We start from the raw sequence: 23272 nt of genomic DNA, 5'->3' as shown, positions 1-23272 counted from the left end.
GGTAAAACTCTCCTGTGAAGCCATCAGGCCCCAGGCTTTTGTTTGCTGGAAGCTTTTTGATGACTGCTTCAATTTCTTCCATAGTTACTGGCCTGTTGAGCTGTTTTGATTCTTCCTGATTGAGTTTTGGAAGGTTATATTTTTCTAGGAATATGTCCATTTCCTCCAGGTTGTCCAGTTTGTTGGAATAGAGTTGTTCGTAATATTTTGTAACAATCCTTTGTATTTCGGCAGGGTCTGTTGTTATTTCACCTCTTTCGTTTCTGATTTTGTTTTTTTGGGTCCTCTCTCTTTGCTTCTTGGTGAGCCTGGCTAGAGGTTCATCAATCTTGTTTATCCTTTCAAAGAACCAGCTCTTGGTTTTGTTGATCTTTTGTTTTGTTTCTTTGGTCTCTATGTCATTTATCTCCACTCTGATCTTTATTATTCCATTCCTTCTGCTTACACTGGGCTTTTCTTGATGCTCTTTTTATAACTCTTTGAGTTGTAGGGTTAGGTAGTTTATTACCATTGTTTCCTGTTTTTTGTCGTAGGCTTGTAGAGCTATGAACTTCCCTCTCAAGACTGCTTTCGCTGTGACCCATAGATTTTGGATTGTTGTGTTTTCATTGTCATTAGTTGCCATGATGTTTTTTATTTCTTCCTTGATCTCTCTGGTGACCCAGTCATTGTTTAATGGCATGCTGTTTATTCTCCATGTGTTTGATTTCTTTGGATTGTATTTATTGTAGTTGATTTCCAGTTTTATGCCACTGTGATCTGAGAAGATGCTTGATATAATTTCTATCTTCTTGAATTTGAAGAGACTTTGCCTATGTCCCAGCATATGGTCTATCTTTGAAAATGACCCATGTGCATTTGAGAAGAATGTATATTCTGTGGCTTTGGGGTGAAATGTTCTGAAGATGTCAATTAATTCCATCTGGTCTAGTGAGTCATTTAGGATTGATGTTTCATTGCTGATTTTTTGTTTAGAGGATTTGTCCAATGGTGATAGTGGGGTATTAAAGTCTCCTACTATGATTGTATTGCTATTAATCTCTCCCTTGATATCCTCCAGGAGTTTTTTTATGTATTTGGGTCCTCCTATATTGGGTGCATATATGTTTACCAGAATTATTTCTTCTTGTTGGATTGCTCCCTTTAGTATTATGAAGTGACCTTCCTTATCTCTTGTTATGGCATTTACTTTGAGGTCTATTTTGTCAGATATAAGTATTGCTACCCCAGCTTTGTTTTCATTTCCATTTTCCTGAAAGATATTTTTCCATCCCTTCACTTTCAATCTGTGTGAGTCTCTTGTTCTGAGGTGGGTCTCTTATAGACAGCATATATGTGGGTCCTGTTTTTTTATCCATTCAGCCACTCGATGTCTTTTGATTGGAGCATTTAGTCCATTTACATTTAAAGTTATTACTGAAAGGTATTTGTTTGTAGTCATATCTATTTTTGTATCTGTGTTCCTTCTTACCTGTTTATTTCTTCTTTTTACAGTATTCCCTTTAGCATTTCTTGCATTGCTGGTTTGGTGGTGATAAACTCCCTGAGCCTTTTTTTGTCTGCGAAGCACCTGATTTCCCCTTCAATTTTGATTGATAGTCTTTGCTGGATAGAGTATTCTTGGATTCAGTCCTTTGCTTTGCAACACTTTGTATACCTCCTTCCATTCCCTTCTAGCTTGTTGTGTTTCTGTTGAGTAATCATTTTACAATCTGATGGGTGTTCCTTTGTAGGTAACTCTCTGTCTCTCTCTTGCTGCCTTTAAGATTCTCTCTTTATCATTTATATTTGCCATTGAAATTATGAAGTGTCTTGGTGTGGGTCTTTTGGGGTTGATCCTGCTTGGGACTTGTGTAACTTTTTTCTTCCCCATATCCGGGAAGTTTTCTGCCATTATTTCTTCAAATAGATTTTCTAATCCTTGCTGCTCTTTTTGTCCTTCTGGCAGCCCTATTATACGCATGCTACTTCGTTTCATGTTGTCCCGAAGCTCCCTTAGGCTCTCCTCCTGCTTTTTAATTTTTTTTTCCAATTGCTGTTCAGATTGAGCTTGTTTCTGTACCTGATCTTCTAACTCACTAATTTGGTCCTCTGCTTCTTCTAGTCTACTGTTGAAACTTTCCATGGTGTTTTTTATTGTAGCTATATCACTTTTCATTTCTTCCTGATTCTTGTATAAGTTGTTGATTTTCTCATCTATCCGATGTATAAATTCCACGACCATTACTCTGAACTCTTTTTTGGTCATGTTGCATGCTTCAGTTTCACTAATTTCCTTTCTTGGTGACTCCTCGTTTTCTTTCCTCTGTGAATTGTTTCGTCTCCCCATTCTGACTATCACCAGAAAGCTCAAGCTTCAATTTGCATGGACCTGGGCCATGTGCTGTGGGAACTTCAGACCTCCCGAGTTTCACTGAAGTGCTCTGACACTAGGACGTGTGGCTGCCGTTGGTTGGTGGGAACCAGGCTTGCCCAGGGTCAGTGTCCCTGGTGTTCCGTGTGGTCTCATGTGCACACTTAGAATCAGGGGCCCTGTCTGCACCACACTGTTGGTATATGCCGAAAATGAGTTCCTTAGCACGTGCCAGGAGTCAGAGTTTCCCTGTGTCTGCACCAAGAATCGAGTGTCAGAGTCTCTGTTGCCTCGTGCGGCTTCTCGTTGAGAATCAGGGTCCCTGTGTGTGCATGCACCAACAATTGGAGTCACTGGCTCTTAGTGTGAATGCACTGTGAGTCAGGGATCCCAGGAAGCTGTGTCCAGCGTGCCAAATTCCCTGAAGTGGAGCTGCGTACTGTGTGTGCTCTCTCAACTGAGCCAAAACCGGCTAGGGCTTTGCACACTCTCAAATTCCTAAAGGGGCGTTGCCTCCGTGTGCTGAGCTCTCAGATTCCCCGAAGGGGAACTGCGTCCCTGAGCCAAATTCCCTGAAGGGAGCCCTCCATGCGCGCTTTCAGATTCCCCTAAGGTAAGGTGACCAGATTTTAACATTGGTAAAGCGGGACACCATTGACCAGGGGGGTCGTGGCAGGGGGGAGGGTTCTTTTTTTTTTTTAATGTATTTTATTGATTTTTTACAGAGAGGAAGAGAGAGGGATAGAGAGTTAGGAACATCGATGAGAGAGAAACATCGATCAGCTGCCTCTTGCACACCCCCTACTGGGGATGTGCCCGCAACCAAGGTACATGCCCTTGACCGGAATCAAACCTGGGACCCTTGACTCCACAGGCCGATGCTCTATCCACTGAGCCAAACCGGTTTTGGCCGGGGGGGGGGGGTGGGGGGAGTTCTTGATTAAAAATTTGGTCTCTATTGTAATCGCTTTTGGTTTTCTTAATAAAAGGAAATTCACTTCTTATATCATCGTTGAATTTGCATCCTCTTTTCTTACTCATTATGTTAAAAATCTAAAAAAATAATTTAAAATTATATTACAAATTATTATTATATACATATTGCTTAAAAACACAGTAAGTAGGTACATAATTACATGAACATATTTTATTGTTAGTTTATAAATTAAATTAATTTGATTGTTATAAAGTAACTACATTTTAAAAATTATTTTAATCCTATATTTCTTTCTAAATAATAACAATACTAACTTGTATTATTTTTCCTCTGAATTTGCCGTAACGTAAGTCCTAAGTGTCACTTTCAAGGCCGGCGCTAGACTTTTTGCCGCCACTATAAAATATAAATAATACGAGTACTGTCTGCTAAATTCAAGAAAATTTATGTATTTATGAAATAAATAAATAAATTACTTACCTAAATTATCTGAATAGCTGATTTGTAATGACATCACTTGTTTAACTAGCTTACTAGCACGCAGTATGATGTGTATCGTCTGAGAGACAGTTACAAAATGTTTTTGTCATTGCCAATCCCAAAAAATGCCATTGTTCATTAAGTCCAAACAATGGTGGTCGAATTCTAACGACTGATCAACAATGCGAACTTTGATAAGCAGTTCTCGATAATCAGTTTTCAACAATTATTTGTTATTATTAAAATTTAACATTATAAAATTAACAAAAATAATATAAAACTCATATCCTGGCTAAATAGCCACATGGCCACTGAAAACCGTATATTCCCTTCCCGTTCTCCCGCTGTCCCCTATCTTGTTGTGCATTCTTTCCAAAAATCAGGACATTTTTAAAACGCCGCGGGACAGGGGACAAATTGTTAAAAATTAGGACTGTCCCGCCAAAAGCAGGACGTCTGGTCACCCTACCCTAAGGGGACCTGTGTCCCGCACGCCAAATTCCCCGAAGGGGAGCCCTCCGTGAGCGCTCTCAGATTCCCCGAAGACGAGCTTTGTCCTATGCGCTAAATTCCCTGAAGGGGAGTGCGTCCCTGCTCAGGTGCTCTGCAGCTTGTGCGAGGGGCGGGTCTATCAGTTACTATGGCGCTATCCATGAGCCTGTGGGGAGGGGGATAGGCTCTTTGACTCATGGAAATCTGCTGCCAGGAAGTCTGTTTCTTGTTGTTTGTTGGTCTGAAGCTGTGATAGCAGTTCTCTGTCTCCAGTGGCTGCAGGGTCCTGGTTTGTGTCTGAGGCCAGGATCCTAGTCTCAGGCAGCTCTGTTTCACAAGATGGCGTGGTCTCCGTGCCCGCACCAGTTGCCGAGAAGTGTCTGCTTTGTGCCCAGTGCTCCGCCATCTAAGACTCCCTGGTTTGGCAGCCCCTTGGAAGACCTTCAGAATCTAACTGACCATAGCTCATACACACACACACCATACATGTCTACCCTCTCCTCTATGTGTTCCTCACTCTTTCACACTCTCTCCCTCCCTACCTTCCTGCTGGTCGCCAACCCCAAATATTGTTCTGTATAATATTTTTTATTTAAGTCAGTGTATGCTTAATTTCTAGTTGATGCTTTTTCATATCCTTGAGGGTCTCATTAAGTTTATTGGCCTTTTCTATGAAATTCTTGAAAAACCTTATAACCGTCATTTTGAACTCTATATCCAGTTGTTTACTTTCCTCCATTTCCTTCATTTGTGACCTGCCTCTTTGTCTCCACATTTTGGCTGCTTCCCTGAGTTGATGGAGTTGCTTTGTGTGCTAGGTGTCCTAACAGGGCCCAATGGCTCAGCCTCCCCAGTCACTTGAGGTGGACACTCTTGGTGTGCCCCTTTGTGGGCTGTGTGCACAGTCTTGTTGTAGTTAAGCCTTGATTGTTGTTGGTATCACTGGGAGGAATTGACCTCCAGGACAATTGGCTGTGAGGATCAGCTGTGTCTCCACTGGGAGAGCTTCTGTGCTCAGCTTGGATGGGGTGGAGTCTCAGGACTGAGCAGACAGCCTTGGTTTCCCGTCAGCCCTGCCCTACGAGGCCCCTGTGTCTCAGTGTCCCTCAGCAATGGCTGCACATGCCTCTGAGAGAAGGCTGCCCTCGAGTTTCGCCCGCTGCCAGACAGTCCAGTTTCTCCCAGAATGAGTCTGGGTACCCAAATCTCACCCGGAACTGGATTTCAGTGCAGTCGGGAGGTTTCGTTTCCCTCCCGAACGAGAAAGCTCGCTGCGCGCTTGCTGCCCACCCTCTCCGAGTGCTGCAAGTAAGCCAGCTGCGTATTTAGCTGCCCACCCTTTACGTGAGCGCGTCTCCACACCTCTGTCCTCCACAGCTCCTCTGAGTCTCAGTGTCCTTTTATCTTTCCTTCTAGTTGTAGAATTTCCACTCAGCCAGCTTTCCGGTGGTTCTGGATGATGTCCGCTCTGTCTTCCACTTGCAGTTTTGAAATTGTTGTGCAAGGCAGCAGTATAGGTGTTTACCTATGCCGCCATCTTGGTTTCTCTCTTGATGAAAGCTTTTAAAACTATTTGTTAGATTATTTTGAGTTCTTCAAAATATTGATAGTTTTAGACATGTCTTTAATTTCTCCTGAACAAATAAATTAATTAAATAGGATAATTACAAACTTATGTAACAAATTTGTACTTCATAGTGTAAAACCACAAATAGTATGTTCAGGGTGAGATTTACATTTCATGGAATACATTTGTTATAGTACTAACTGAAAGGTAGGCTGATATATACAAAAAACAAAGCAAAGCAATTTTATGAGAAAACTACAAGGAAATACCTTAAAAATATTATCCAGTGGTTGTTTTTGGATAGTGAGATTTTTGTGGATTTTCTTTCTTTTTTTAATTTCTTTTATTTATTTTTTAAATTGTCAATATTATTTTTATAATTTAACAGTTTAACCATTTGTTTAAATAAAAGCAATCGAATTTGTGTTTTGAAATTAAAGGGGCCTATATAGACAGTAGTAATTAGTGGAGAGCAGGAAGCAAAGAAAGATATTTTTCTTAGGTTGATGATATAAGAAGTTAGTGAAGCAAGTCCCAGAGAAGTAGGATAGCACAGTAGATAAGGGTTTCACTTTCTTCAGGCAAAATGATGATTCTTGTAAACTGAAAGGAAATACTTATTGGGCAGCCTGGCTAAATTAAAAATTTGTTAAGTAACCCAGTTCCCTACTATTTTTCGTACCCCAGGTGCAAAAAACAGGACTTCTTCTGCAAGTTTCAATGAGTAAACCTTAGTTTTTTCTTCTCAGTGGCAGGAGTGGTCCTGAAATGGGTTAGCCAAATCACTTCCCTCAGCATCTGAATTGTAGTATCTTTGAGTTCATTCAGCCAACTTCATCACTGTGTTTGTTCTGTTTCTAACACTGAGCTTGTGCCAATCTACCAATCTATACCTTAGGGTTAAACTGGTTAATTTGAATGGGACCCTTGCAGTGAAATCTCTCGTCTTTACTTGGGAATAGTTGTCTAGAATCTTGGTTGAGTTCTCATGAAAAAACCACTTAGTATGTATAGAGTGTTATTGCACAGTTGAGGAACACTTTGCAAAATGATTACTTAAAAAAGTGACTATCAATATGTGTTACCCTTTTTAAAAGCAGGAAGCCATAGATAATTCTTATTTTTAACTAAAGTACACTTGTTACAAAAGGATTCTCTGAATAATAAGAATATGGTTACAGCTGTGGACACGTTTCATTAGCAGGGTCACTGAGTCCCCACTATTCTCTGTCACTGCACTCATGGTTCCAAAATCTGATCTGGTCAACCAAGAAAAGCATATGAAAGGCTGGGCCTCTGCTGGAGAAGAGACTTAATGCTGTGCAATAACTGGGTGTGGTAACACCAAGTCTTCCCTCTGTTTGAGTCTCTTTTATAGTTTCTGTAGATCTACCTATAAGGCCATTTACCAAAATGGTGTCTGGTCATGAATTCAGAGGTTAGCCCTGGTATGTGAAATATATGTTCCTCCAATATATCAAATATGGTTGGGTTAGTTTCAACACAGAATGCAAGGGGTGTGGCCATTTTAGAAACATAAGATGCTATGAGTACTAAGAGGTTTGAGAAATGAACATTCTGATTTTTAGCTGATGATCTATAGCAAAAGAATAGTTCAAATTAATAAATTGACCATTTAAATATCAGGTTTTTAATTATAGCATTCTTGAGAGTTTGATTACCATCAGTTAGTTTCTCTGGTTTATTGTCAATCAAGCCCAAAACATTGTTATGGCAACAAAAAAAGAAACCAGCCCAAAAAAATCATGTTCATGGATAAAGGCTCTGAAACAACAGATCTTCAGCGTGGCATTAATGTAGCAGCAATGTCAACAATAAAAAAAAAAAAACACAACTATATATATATATATATATATATATATATATATATATATATATATTAAATTTTACATTTGAATGTAAGGGTTAGATTCTTCTTTTTCTTAACTATTTTATTTTATATGCTTGTTACCTTGTATTCATACCTAGTATAATTTATCATCTTCATATTTTCCATAAACATTTTTATTGTTATGTTCCACACGCCCCCTTTTTGAAATAGGTATTATGGCATAAGCACATATAATCGTGACAGAAATTGTATTCCCAACTTAAAATATTATATTACCTTACAAAACCATTTTAGTTTTATATAAAATTAAAATTCTGTTTTAATACCTTCATTATATTTATAAATTCTGCATATGGATAAAACTAGTATGAGAACAATTAGACTTTAAAATAAGCCTAAAAGGACATCATAGTGGGTAGATAGATCTTCTTTTTATATTAGAACTAGAGGCCCAGTGCACAAAATTCATGCACAGGTAGGGTTTCTAGCAGCTGCCGGCTAGGTCCTTCCTTTGTTCTGCGCCACCCCCTGGTGGTCAGCGCACATAATAGAGAGCGATTGAACTCCCAGGTGGTTGAACTCCTGAGGGGACACTTTGCATATTAGGCTTTTATATATATGTAGATTCTACTGTCTACCAAAAATAATTATTTGAATTTTCTAATTATAAAAATAACAAAACAACTCTTAAAAATATATTGGTTACCTTAAGGCATTTACTTTATTTTTCAAAATAAGTAGGTGTGAAACTCTAGCAGGAAAAGTTACTTTGTGACTGACTTTTTTCTTACAGATGATTTAGATCCTATGAATTATGTTATTTTTTCCCTTTCTTATGATAAAGTTGTTACCCTAACTGAACTGTTTGGACAAAATTTTATCTCTTTAAATAACAAATAAAATGTCCATATTTCTTTCCCAGGTAAGGAAGAAGAATTTATCTGCAAGGATACCAAGGCACATGAAAAATTAGAAAGGAGTAAAGAATATACGTATCAGTGGCTTCACACACAGGTTGGAGTTCATGAAACAACTAGTTCCAAAAATTTGAAATGGTAAGGTCATTTCCCTTAAATTAGATTTTTGTATTGTAAACACATCTTGCAAAGTTAAACCTAGGTTAACTGTGCTAAAACAAACATGACTTATAGCCAAAGGCCAATGTACCAGGAAGCCAGGTTATAAAATGGCTTCTTATATAGAATAGATTTAATCACTCTTTATATATTTCATTCTAAAATGTTTAAGAAACTCTTTCTGTAAATGTTTAATAACAATAGATGAACTACACAAATGATTCTGCTTTATAAAGTAAATGTATAGTATATATTAACTGTTTATAAATATTATATGTAGTACAAGTTGTATTTTGTGTTATTTTTGTTATCATTTATGTGTGGCAGTTAAAATTATAATTCAACCCTGATGCTGCCACTTTACCAGTCATGTAACTAATTTTCAATGATGTCCCAAGGCTGTTTCCTATCCTTTATGGTGAGATTATAATGTTTTATCTGTCTCACAGAATAGAGGTGAGCTCACAAGGTTGAAGATATTAAATGTTTTATTTAGCAATAAACAGGGCCAATTAATTTTAGTCACATTAATGTCTATATTAGTTTTTGAGGGCTGCCATAACAAAATACCACAGATTAGGTAGGTTAAACAGCAGAGATTTGTTTACTCACAGTTCAGGGAATTACAAACCCCAGATCAAGTAGTCAGCAAGTTTTGTTTCTTTGGAGGTCTCTCTCCTTGGCTTGCAGATGGCTCCCTTCTCATTGTGTCCTCACATGATCATCCCTCATCTGTGTTGTCTATATTCTAATTTCTTCTTATAAAGACACCAGTCATATTGGATTAGGGCCAACCATGTGACTTCATTTTACTTTCATTCCCTCACCCTGCAACCAAATACAGTAAAATTCTGAGGTATTGAGGGTTAGGACTTGGAGATATGAATTTTATGGGAACAAAATCCAGTCATTAACAATGTAATATAAAACATATATGTACTTAGCCACTGAATCAAAGTTTTAAGGAAATAAAAGCCTGGAGATAATATTTTGACATAAATTTTCAAGACTTTCATTGTAGATAAATATATGCACAGAAAAATAAAATATATGCTATTTTAAGCATTTATTAAATGTATAAACCAATATGGAATGTAAATGTAGATGACACTTTGGAAATATTTCCAGGCATTGTGTGTCTATTTTATGTTTATTTAAATGAGTAACAAACTAACAAACAAAATCCTACAATTAGTGTAATTCATAAGATGAAATCCTTAGAACTACAAACAAATGTAGTATAACCCCACGACTTGCCATCTATATTAACCAGATATAAGAGGTCTTTCAGAAATTTTAAAGCATTAGCAGAGATAATGTGAAAATTTTAAAAACTTATTCAGTATGTAGTTTAGAGAAGCTCACGCATTTAACAATATCCCTTACTCCTAAATAAGTTTTATTTAAATATATTATACAACAGGTAATTATTTATGGATATTCTCTTTTGAAATATAATATGTGAAGGTATAGGCAGCAACATTTTAAGAAATATTATTTTCAAGAATGGAAGTGGGGTTTCCCCCCGAGACAGTGGAAGGGAGGGAAAGAGAGAGAGAGAGAGAGAGAGAGAGAGAGAGAGAGAGAGAGAGAGAGATCAACTGGTTGCCTCTCACAGGCCCCCAACTTGGGTAGGGGTGGGGGAGTGAACCGGCAAATGGAAATATGCCCTTGATCAGGAATCGAACCTGAGACGCTCTGGTACGCAGGCTAACACTCTAACACCGACCAGGGCAAGAATGGAAGTTCTTGAAAGGCCAAATGTTCTACTTTTAAACAGAAGTTAATTGTGAGCAGTAGTATAATGTACTAAACACACAAAAACTATTTTAAAAGTAGGAAGCTTTGCCTTAATCATAAAACAAGAAAGATACATAGGTAAATGTAAAGTTTTTATATTTTTAAATAATGTTTAGCTATCCTTCTTGTTTCTTTCAGATTTTTGTTTATTGTATGTGTTTATATTTAGCAAAGAAGGGTAGCATTAAAGTGTTATTTAGAAATTTAAATTTTATGTCAAATTTAATTTTAAAATGACTATGAAAAAATGTAAATTTGTATATACCTTTGCATATAACCCTATTTAAGAAAAGTATTATTACCATTTTTTAAATTACTAATTAGTCCCAAACTTTTCATTGGGCATTTCCTTTACATTCTTTCTCTAAATTTATGTAATGATATTATTTCTGTTTTTGTCACTGCAGCAATCATTTCTTGCCTGAGTTAGATCCAGATGTACTTAATGGTGGAAGAGTTCAGCTTGTGGTAAGAAATGTGTTTAAAGACACAGAAAGTTGTAGACACAAGTACTCAACAAGCACACTTTAAAATATGTCCATATATTAGTATAAATTATGAAAATCTCAACTATGTTTATTTAGGATAATATCAAAATACTATGTACTGGAATAATAACATTTTCTCCACTTCTAGTATAACTTTAAAATGTATTACTCTTGACCAGCCGGTATGGCTCAGTGGTTGAGCATCGACCTATGAACCAGAAGGTCATGGTTCAATTCCAGGTCAGGCCATATGCCCTGGTTGTGGGCTTGATTCCTAGTGTAGGGTATGCAGGAGGCAGCCAACCAATGATTCTCTCTTATCATTGATGTTTCTATCTCTTTCTCCTTCTTCCTCTCTGAAATCAATACAAATATACTAATAAATGTATTACTCTAGAATATTATTTCTACATGGTAGATTTTAAAATATTAACATGTTACAGTATTTAAAATAAAATTACTCTAACAGGAATTTTCTTAATAAAATATTTTTTGAATATTCAAAGAGTAGAATACTTGAATGAAACAGCAAAGTACCCTCACAACTCAGAAAATTAAACCAGATAAAAATTAACAAGTAATTGAGAATTCACCCACTCTAAGTAATAAAGTGTAAATTATCAGAAATTTAGGAATAATCAAGTTCTAAATATGCTGAATAGAGGGTAGGTTCTAGGTAGTATAACTGTATGTGCATTGCTAAAGTCTATTGTACTATATGTTATTGGAAGGAAGCATATGTAAACAAAAAGAGAATGGCCAATATGAAGTCTAGAGAAGTGGATCCCACAAAATAAGAAATTTTCAGAAATTTACAGTGAAAAGGGTTCCTTAATCAATGACAGAAGTATGTGGCTTCCTTGGCAGGTAAAAATGGATGCATCAGGTGACCCTAACTTTATGATGCCATCCATTTATATCAATCAACTAATACTCCTTGTTCATATTCTACATTCACAAAGAAAACTGATTATAATTTAGCCTGCTTTGTAGAATTTAGTACAAGAAGATCATGTAGTTTCTAGTAGACAGTAGTATTATCCAGAACGGTTATATTCATCATTCTCATGAACAGCTAACTTAAGGAGTTTTCTTGAAAGAGCAGCACATTTTGGACAGGCATTAGCTAAAATTAATGTTTATGAAAATATTTATAGAATTTAAATTTGAAATAATCACTCTGCAAATATTTTCTTGCATTTTAATAGAGACCCCTCTGGTAGAGTGGTATGAAGATTATCACTAGAAAATTGGCACTTCAGTTTGTTAACAGCATGCATATTACAGACTAGCACTTTCTCACATATTGTTACGTGGCCACTTTGGAGCAAGAATGGGAAATATAAAAATGCCAAGACAAAGGAAGTGATATCACATTTAATTCTTATACTTCTAAAAATGATTTAAAACAGAGTGCATGGATTACTAACATACAAATATATGACAAATATATAGCACTTACAAGTGCTTTTGTTTTTCATTTTGAATAGGTATAGCTGGATACAACAACAAGGAAAATAGTAGTAGAACAGAAATACATATTTTGTGTGTGAATGAGTTGAGACAGGGAAGAAATCAAGGAAGGACGTATGACAAAGAAATACTGGGTGAATTGAAGGACCAGAGTAGAAATCTTGCAGAGTGTTGGGGAATGAAAGCACCCTATTTTTGTTGGGGAACTGGACACAGATAATTGCACAACTGGGACAAGACTATGAACAGAACTTTAAAAAAATACTGCAATGGCCTTTATTATAAGATCCTCAAAGACAAAAATAAGAATAACATCCTAATCTATAAAAACCCTGGGTCCGTCACATCCACAACGACCAGGAGGCTTGACCATTTGCCAGGCTGCGCATGCAGCAGGCGAACGGGCTGAACTGCTGACCTCACGGAGAGAGAGAGAGAGGCTGGGCTGATCAGCAGTGGCAGCGGCTGCTGGTGAGGCCCGGATAGAGAAGCAGGGTGATCAGACCCTACTTCTCTCTCCCTCACCAGCAGCCAAGCCTCTCTTTCTCTCCCAGAGGTCAGCAGTTTAGCCTGCTCTCCAGCAGCCTGGAGCAGCTGCTGCTCAGCCCTGCCTCTATGATCAGGCCTGGAGATAGGCCCAGAGATGCTGACTGGCATAGAAACTGACCAATCAGAACCAAATCTGGGTCAACTGTGAGGAGCCAATGGCTGCATAGGAGGCTGACTGGCATAGAAACTGACCAATCAGAACCAAATTGGCCAGTAGAGGAGGGCAGTTGGGGGTGAGATCGGGCTTGCAGGGGAGGGCAGTTGGGGGCAAGATCAGGGCGGCAGGGGAGGGCAGTTAGGGGTGATCAGGCAGGCAGGGGAGGGCAGTTGTGGCTAATCGGGCCAGCAGGGGAGCAGTTAGGTGTTAATCAGACTGGCAAAAGAGTGGTTAGGGGGTGATCAGTCTGGCAGGCAGAAGCAGTTAGGGGCAATCAGGCAGGCAGGCAGGTGAGCGTTTAGGAGCCAGCAGTCCTGCATTGTGAGAGGGATGTCCGACTGCCGATCCACAGGGATTGGGCCTAAACTGGCTGTCGGACATCCCCCAAATGGTCCCAGATTGGAGAGGGTGCAGGCTGGGCTGAGGGACACCCCCGCCCCATTGCACGAATTTTGTGCACCGGGCTTCCAGTATATAATAAAAAGACAGAAAATTAGAAAACAAAAGTAATCAAATTTTAATTAGAGGACAGATGGATATGCAAATGAGTCTATTATAAATTTTAGAAATAAGAAAATATTATCAGTGAAATAAACTCTGGACTGGATACCATAAAAGAGAGAATTAGTAAATTGAATGATTACCTCTAGTTCTCTTCAGAGGCAGAAGCAAAGTGGAGGAGACAGGAATGTTCTAAGAACACAGACACCACCACCAGGAGCCTCCTTCACAAGCCCAAAAGTGAGAGGACCCTGGCAGAGCTGCAGAAGTGGAAGGAGCAGGAGTTTAACACAGGCCAACTCTCTAAACTCACACATTTGGTCAAGAACATATATCAAGTGTCACAACAGAAAGCTCCTGGGCCATGTGAAGCCTATTGACAGGCACTGCAACATGTGGAGGAAAAGCCGAAACCAGTTTAGCTCAGTGGATAGAGCGTCGGCCTGTGGACTGGAAGGTCCCAGGTTCGATTCCGGTCAAGGGCATATACCTTGGTTGCGGGCACATCCCCAGTAGGGGTGTGCAGGAGGCAGCTGGTCGATGTTTCTCTCTCATCGATGTTTCTAGCTCTCTATCTCTCTCCCTTCCTCCCTGTAAAAATCAATAAAATATATTTAAAAAAATAATAAATAAAAAAAAAATAGTAGGAATTAAAAAAAAAACACACAAAAAAAACATGTGGAGGAGAAGGGGACCGAGGTCCCCAAGAGTGGCAAAGGCAAGAAGAAGTCCAGGGCAATCAACAAGGACCGCTACATCGCTAAGCTGTTCCTGCATGGGATTCAGTCATTGTGGTCCTGCAGGAGTTTTGCTCATTGCAGGCAAGTAGAGACTTCCTCCATGACATCAGAACTCACTTCCCTGTCCTGAAAAGACCTAACTTTTTAACATGAGGACAATAAAATCCTGTGGGTTGTTTTTCTAAAAATAAAAATTAAAAATTAAACTTTAAAAAAGATTATCTATAACAAACAACACATACCAAAAGACAGTAGAGTTATCTATATAAATAAAAGGCTAAGCAACCGTCGCATCCAAAACAACCGAACAGACGGCCGAACAGGCTGTGTGGGGCAACCAGGCCGTCAGGGGGTTTAGTTAGGGATAACCAAATGACCAAGCAGCAGGCTGCGTGGGGCAACCAGTCTGGCAGGGGGTTAGTGAGGGGCAACCACACTCAGCAGCAGGCTGTGTGGGGCTACAAGGCCTACAGGAGGGCAGTTGGGGGCAACCACACCAGCAGGGAGTGCAGTAAGGGGCAACCAGGCTGGTGGGGGGAAGTACTAAGGGATGACCAGGCCAGCGGGAGGAGGGGGGGAGTTGGGGGCGACTATGATGGCAGGGGTGGCAGTTGGGGGTTACCAAGCCAGTGGGTGGGGCAGTTAGGGGCAATCAGGCAGGCAGGCAGGTGAGCAGTTAGGAGCCAGTGGTTCTGGATTGTGAGAGGGATGTCCGATTGCTGGTTGCAGATCGGGCCTAAACCGGCAGTCGGACATCCCCTGAGGGGTACCAGATTGGAGAGGGTGCAGGCTGGGTTGAGGGGGACCCCCCTTCATGCACGAATTTCATGCACCGGGCCTCTAGTTTCTTAATATTAGGAATAAATGTAAATATCATCTGCTTCACTAACTTCCAGGAGTGAGGACAGAATAAAACATAATTAAACATTTAAATGCTGGGTTTTGATAAAATCTCTATCTTCCATTAGTGTGACTGACATTAGTGAAAAAAATGCAAAGAAAATATCATTTTATGTGTTTCCAAATATATATTAGAAGGTGTGTTATTGGACAGTTATATTGATGATTAGACTTATCCCTACCCCCAAACTCCAGGAATTTCCTTCATAAACAGTTTTAGTTCAGGTTCCTCAGGACACATATTATGAGATTTTGACATTTGAGTATAAGATATTTATTGGGGAAGGATTTCAGGAAAAACTTATTAGAGAGATGAAAGAGGGTGATTGAGCCAGAGAGAAAATGTGAACTGCAATAGAGTTGAAGCAGAGGTAGTGAGATTTGCTGGTGGAAAGGCCCTTTTGAGTCCCCAGATTGAGGCAAGTGGACCAGGATTTTATGCTCCTGCATTGGGGCCTCAAGAGAGGGTGTTACTTGGGCAAGCCAGCTCTCTTCAGCAAAGGACAATTTCTAGAGATGAATTCAGCTGAGAGACACCTGGCTTAAAATTTTTCAGCAGCTGGAGGAATCTGATTCATTTGTTAAAGTTGATCTGAGTGGGATATCATAATCACTCTACTCAGTAAGTTTACTATTCAGGGATACAACCATTTAGCATATAAAAATGTGTCAATTGTACCCAATGAATCTATAAATTAAGAGCAATTCCAAACAAAATTATAGCTGTTGTTTTAGAAACTTGAAAAATTTCATTCAAAAATATGTATTAATGAATTTTTAAAAAGATTATATAGGTTAACTCCTTAAAATGTATAACTGGTACTCCAAGATAGAAAGATATCTTTAATACAAAACTAAAGTAAACTTTATGGTGCTGGCACAGGCATCAGTGAATAGACCAATGGATATGAATAGTGAGTTCAGGAATAGACCTATGACAATATTGGAATGTAATATGCGATAAGGAGGGAAAGATCAGATTGTTTACTCAATGGCATTTGGCAAGCTAGCATTAAGAAAAAAATATGAGCTATATGTAAAGCATATACACACTTTACAACAGTCAAATGGAATTCAGAAGTTTGAAGACTCAAGTGTGAAAAGTAAAGCTATAAAACCGATAAAATAAAAAAGAATATGTTTGCAACTTAACAGTGAAGAAAGAGGTTTTTTTGAAAAGATAAAAATAGTACAAGTTATATGGCAAAATTCATGTGTTAAATATTATTTTCTATGAAGGATTTTATAGAAAAGGTTAACAGATTGTAGACAGGATAAACTATTTTCAGCACTAAAAACTAACAACAGCTTAATATCTAAATACAAAAGAAGTCCTGCTAATGAACAATATAAAGTTAGGTAAACCCAATGAAAAAGGGATATTCATAGATAGTTCACAGAGTTGATGCCTGAATGCATAAATTCATATAAAAATATTCCCAGTTATATGACCAGAAGACTAAAAATTAAAAGAAGTTATAAGACTATATTCAACAGATGGCAAAAATAGAAAATAGGGTAATGCAAAGTGCTGTCAACAATGTGGAAACACATATACAGCTGGTGAAAAACATACCTACTAAGAAATAAAAAGAAATGAACTCCTGATACAACAACATGGGTGAATATAAAAAAACCAATATACTGAATAAAAGAAACAGATTCAAGAAAGCACATACTGTATGATTATATTTATATTAAGTTCAAGATCAGAGAAAGCTAAGCTGTCCCAACAGTGAAAATAATCAGAATTGTAGTTCAGTAGTCACTTCTGAGGTTGAATTACTAGAAGGAGGCACAAAAGAACTATTTGACAATCATATTAGTCAGGATTCACCAGAGAAACAAACCCAACAGGGCATATATCTCTGTTTATTATGAATATACTAGTATACTAGTATGTATATATATATATATATATATATATATATATATATATATATATATATATGTATATATATGTGTGTATATATATACATATATATATATATGTATATATATACACACACACACTAGAGGCCTGGTGCACGAATTCGTGCATGGGTAGGGGTTGGCTGGGTGATCAGGGTGGGGGCTGGCTGGGGGGAGGGGCTGCAGGTGGTTGGCTGGCCAGCCCTACCCCCAATTGTGGTGATGGGGGCCGATCGGGGGCATGGCTGGATGGGAGGAGGGGCCGTGTGCGGTTGGCCAGCCAGCCCCACCCCCTGGTCGAACTCCCAGGTGAGGGGACAATTTGCATATTAGCCTTTTATTATATAGGATAATATCTTTATATATGTATACAAGACCTAGAATAGCCAATACAATCTTGAAAAAAAAAAAAAGACTTAGATTACCAGATTTCAAGACTCTCAGATTCAGAATGGAACTTACACTATTGGTTCTTTAGTCTATCTATCCATCCACTAGAGAATCTATCTGTTAGCTGCCTATCTATCTAAATGTGTATATATAGAGGGGGGAATTTAGCCCAAGTATCTATCAGTAGATGAGTGGATAAAAATGCTGTGGAACATTTACACAGTGGAATACTATGCAGCAGTAAAAAAGAAGGCTCTCTTAGCCTTTGAGACAAGAGAGAGGGATCTGGAGAGTATTATGCTAAGCGAAATAAGACAGTCAGAGAAAGACAAGTATCACTCATATGTTGAATCTAATGAACAAAATAAACTGTGAACAAAATAGATCCAGAGACACAGAAGCATGGAATAGACTATGGAATTTCAGAGGGAAGAGAGGAGTAGGTGGGTGGGAAGAGATCAATCAAAAATGAGATATCATCTCACACCTGTCAGAATGGCTATCATCAACAAATCAACAAACAAAAAGTGCTGGCCAGGATGTGGAGAAAAAGGAACCCTCCTGCACTGCTGGTGGGAATACAGACTGGTGCAGCCACTGTGGAAGACAGTATGGAGTTTCCTCAAAAAGTTAAAAATGGAACTCCCATCTCCCATCCAGTAATCCCACTTCTAGGTCTATATCCAAAGAAACCAGAAACACCAATCAGAAAGGATATATGTACCCCTATGTTCATAGCAGCACAATTCATAATAGCTAAGATTTGGAAACAGCCTAAGTACCCATCAGCAGAGGAGTGAATTAAAAAACAATGGTGCATCTACACAGTGGAATACTATGCCGCTATAAAAAAGAAGGAACTTTTACCATTTGCAACAGCATGGATGGAACTGGAGAGCATTATGCTAAGGGAAATAAGCCAGTCAGAGAAAGATAAATACCATATGATCTCACTCATATGTGGGATATAATGATCAACATAATTTGATAAACAAGAATAGAGCCAGAGACAGATGGTAGGGGAGGGGGTGGTTAGAGAACAACCAAAGGACATATGTAAAACTTTAGACAATAAAAAACCCCTCAAAATCTGCCATACTGTATGATTTCATTTACATAAATAACATTCTCAAAAACATAATTATAGTAATGGAGAACATATTAGCGATTGCCATTGGTTAGGTTAGGGAGAGGGTATGCCTCTAAGGGGAGTTTTTAGAGAAGATGGAACAGTTCTGTATCCTGATTGTGGGGTAGCTATATAAATGTTTGCATGCAATAAAATGCCATAGAAGTATAAACAAACCAAAAATATTGTACATGTGAAAATTGGTAAAGTCTTACCAAGATGTGTGGTTTAGTAATGGTATTGCACTTATGTCAATTTCTTGGTTTTAATAATCACACTTTGGTTATATTTCTTTGGGGCAAGATGGGTGGATGGTATATAGGGAATTCTCAGTACCAATTTTTACAACTTCTATGGGAGTTTTAACTTCAAAATAAAATGTTTTTATGTTATTGAAATTTATGTCTAAGATATTTATGTGCATGTAAATTATAGCTCTATTAGAGGCCCAGTGCATGAAATTTGTGCACTCGGGGGGGGGGCGGGTCCCTCAGCCCGACCTGTGCCCTCTCGCAGTATGGGAGCCCTCGGGAAATGTCCAACTAAGCCATCAGTTGGACATCCTTAGTGCTGCCATGGAGGTGGGAGAGGCTCCCTCCACTGCCACTGCACTTGCCAGCTGTGAGCCTGGCTTCTGGCTGAGCAGCACTCTCCCTGTGGGAGTGCACTGACCACCAGGGGGCAGCTCCTGCATTGAGCATCTGCCCTGGTGGTCAGTGTGTGTCATAGCTACTGGTCGTTTCGCTGTCAGGCTGAAACTGGCTCTCCGACATCCCGAGGGGTCCTTGATTGTGATAGGGAGCAGGCCAGGCCAAGGGACCCCACCAGTACATAATCAAGGCTGGGGAGAGACACGGGAGGTTGGCCAACCAGGGATGGACCATGGGAGGGCTCCAGGGCATGTCTGGCCCATGTTGCTCAGTCCTGATCTGCAGGACCCCAACAGCAAGCTAACCTACCGGTCGGAGCATCTGCTCCCTGGTGGTCAGTGCATGTCATAGCAAACAGTTGAGCAACCTTAGCATATCATTAGCATGTTATGCTTTGATTGGTTGAACGGCCAACCAGATCACCAGACACTTAGCATATTAGGCTTTAATTATATAGGATAAACATTTAAAGTTCCTTCCATGCCCTCAAAAGTTTATAGCAAAGCCTCTGCCTTATTATATAAGAAGAGGGGTTTGTGCAATGATGAATGGAGAGATTTACATAACTCAGCTTTCTGCAACCAAAAATAAAAATGGTTTTAAATCATTCACATATCTAGAAATACTCTAATTTTTTGAATAAATATATATAGACATACTACAAGACACCTTTAAGTGAACTTTATAATATTTTATCTCTTTTTAAAAAAGAAATTGGGTAATAAGTATTTATTTTAATGTGTGCTTTTAATATGTCTTAACTTCTAAAAATGCAAAATTTTAAAAATAAATATTTAATGAAATATATTTCATGAAAAAGTTAAAGAAGAAACTCCCCTTTTTTGTTGTTGTTGTTGTTGTTTTTTAATAAATGAGTCTCTATTTTTAATTCAGTTGCCTGAGTTGGAGATCCAGATTCTTAAAAGTCATGTTCCAAAATTAATTTATACCCCTCATTTTATTGTGAAAATATGGAGCAAAAGTATTACTAACCTTTAAGATGGGGCTCCAAATGTGACCTGTTCAGTAAACAAAGACCAAAAACAATTTTGCAAAATTAGTTTTTAGTATTTTCTATTGAATTGCACATAGAGAATTCTTACCTGACATTAACTTAAAACTGTGTTATAACCATACAAACTTTAATATTACAGTGCTTTAAAATTAAATACGTATTTCATAGAAGTGTTCAAAGCATCATCAGTCACAATTAATTTTTAAGTACATCCATTTTGCATAATATAGAGCAAAAGATGTATTATATTTATGATTTTTCTATTTGTTAACAGTAATGGAAATAGTGATGTTTAGTTTGAAAACCAATGTTTTCAAAAATAGAATCTGAACATTCATGCATCTGTGGCTGTGTCAGATGCACTAATGCACTCTTGACAAAATTTCTAGATTTGCATTTAAGCTGCCAGGTGACACCATTGTGAAGTCATGTATTCCTGTTACATCTCTCTTCAAAATTTGAATCCCTGTTATATACAATCTGACTGAATCAGTGACTGACATTAATTGTTTTCTATTGCAAAAGAAGCACTCTTTGGATGTAAATGGCTTTCAGTGGTCGGCAAACTCATTAGTCAACAGAGCCAAATATCAACAGTACAATGATTGAAATTTCTTTTGAGAGCCAAATTTTTTAAACTTAAACTTCTTCTAACGCCACTTCTTCAAAATAGACTCGCCCAGGCTGTGGTATTTTGTGGAAGAGCCATACTCAAGGGGCCAAAGAGCCGCACGTGGCTCGCGAGCCGCGGTTTGCCGACCACTGGCTTAGATGACAATGAGATTTTTGGAAGGCATGTATTCACAAATATTTTCTTGACATGTGTATATTGTCTTATTTGGGGAGGCTGGATTTCTACTTTCTATTTAGGCATAGTAAATTTACATCATCAAATTGAAGTGAATAAATCCTAATCTTAAAGTGTTGAGGCTTATAGTTAATACCTCTTTAGCCAGCAGGCAGGTCACCTTTGTAGTTAACATTTTTTCCCTTGTTTCTTAACGTCTCACAGAAACTGTGGTATTGCTTTGGTATTTTCTTCTCATTCTTGGACTGTTTTTTGTTTTTTTTGTTTTGAAGTCTTAGTGTTGGTGAAGCTATTCTCATGGGGACATTAGACATACTTTTGTGTAGTAATTGAAATAAAGAATTTGTAACACTTTCCTTACTAATCTCAAGTGTATATTGGAAGCCAAGTGTTCCTTATTTCATTTTAAACAGTTTTCTGCTGAGGTTTTTTGACAATACAATTGTATTCCTGACTGACATTATAGAATAGTTTCTATTCTGAGTTTGGCAATAGCAAACTGGCTTACTTAACAATGAGAAGTTCCTGCATGTAAGGATGGGAAGAAGGCAGAAGTGGAATGTAAAGGGGAAAGACAAACATCTGAATTTGAAAGAGGATGATCATCATTAGATGCTGGTTTCATGAGTTTTTCTAGCTCATCATATAGGAACAGCTTTTTAACCACAGTGATGATTTTATGGCTTTATTTAAATTTTTCTCACATCAAACATTAAAGACAAATGCTTACTCAGAGGATTTCAAACATCCTGTGGTTTGGGTTAAATTCCAGCTACTTTGAAGCTGGTTTGCTTTCCATCACTTCATTTTCCCCCACTTCATGCCTGGATCCTGATAAATCTTTACTTAATGATATTAGACATTCTGTAAAACAATATTTTATAGGAAAGAAGCAAGTTTTTCAACTCTTAGGTTCAGTCCAAAATAGTAATAAAAGTTCAGATGGTAATTTTAGATACAATAAATTATCTAGTTTTTATGTCCTAGTATATTTTGAAAATTTTATATATTTATCATTAGCCCCAAATTAGACTTAATGTATAGTATTCTTATATTAATAATTGTTGTAATGAGAAGTAGATATCTTTTGTGACTTTATAGTATACAAATGTGGGATGAAAGACATTTCAGGGAATTTTTACTGAGAAAACTAATAAAAGTGTTAAATACAAATATTGCAGAACATAACCCAATATGACATTTCCAAGATTCACTTAAGAACTAAATAATATTCTTGGTAAATAAGTAATGTTAAACTGTGTAAAGTTTCATCAGTTGCCTTTAAGATGGATTTTCATCAAAATTACTATACTAAAATGTTTTCTTTTGTTGTACAGACGCAAATAGCAAACCTCAATTTTAAAATCGACTCTTATTTGCGAAAAATGCTTTGACATAGTGCATTTGTTCTGCCTGCGCTGCAATAAAGGATTGTGGTATCATTTTGAAGAAGGTTGTTTGACAGAGCCTGTTTGTTTATTTGGGGTAATGTGAGCTGCATTCAGAAAATGCCATATTTTGTTTCATGATTGTATACATTCTCTCCCATTGCTCCCAGGCAAGACTTGTAAGCAGAGAAGACACGGATTTAGAGCTTTTTTCCATGACCAGTGGAAGTGCTTTGTCTGTGAAGAAAGAAAAAAAAAATCAGTCACACAGACAGTCAGAGGGATCTTCAAGTAAGTTGTGGTTTCCTTCAGAATTAATTTAGAAATCACAAATGAATTGATGGAACTTAATGCCAACAAGCATTCTTTTACATATAGGGGGTAGAATGCCAGCAACCAAAACTGCCCAAAAATGTGTATTTGAATTTTTTTTTCTTTCCTTAAATGTCTTCTTTTGATATAAACAAAATTAAATTATTTCTAAAATTAACAGCACAGCTATTTTAATTATACTCTGTTACTCAATGATCTACTCTTCCAGTCTCTGATGGATCATATGAACTTCTTTGATCATTTAATTCTAAAAGGAATTTTTTTAGGCTAATTGTAAAAGTTG

General features: G+C 37.8%; 1 protein-coding gene across 1 annotated transcript in view; it reads left to right on the top strand.

The window, feature by feature from the left end:
- LRRIQ1 (leucine rich repeats and IQ motif containing 1) overlaps positions 1 to 23272 on the top strand; it is a 248577-nt gene that overhangs the window by 196620 nt on the left and 28685 nt on the right. Inside the window, exons 23-25 of the mRNA XM_054718435.1 lie at positions 8604 to 8736; positions 10965 to 11025; positions 22827 to 22947. Of these exons, the coding sequence (XP_054574410.1) occupies positions 8604 to 8736; positions 10965 to 11025; positions 22827 to 22947 (315 nt within the window). The remainder of the gene's footprint in view (positions 1 to 8603; positions 8737 to 10964; positions 11026 to 22826; positions 22948 to 23272) is intronic.

The sequence above is a fragment of the Eptesicus fuscus genome, chromosome 7, assembly GCF_027574615.1.
Source record: "Eptesicus fuscus isolate TK198812 chromosome 7, DD_ASM_mEF_20220401, whole genome shotgun sequence".
NCBI classification, from domain to species: Eukaryota; Metazoa; Chordata; class Mammalia; order Chiroptera; family Vespertilionidae; genus Eptesicus; species Eptesicus fuscus.
This window is presented reverse-complemented; position numbering and strand designations above follow the sequence as displayed.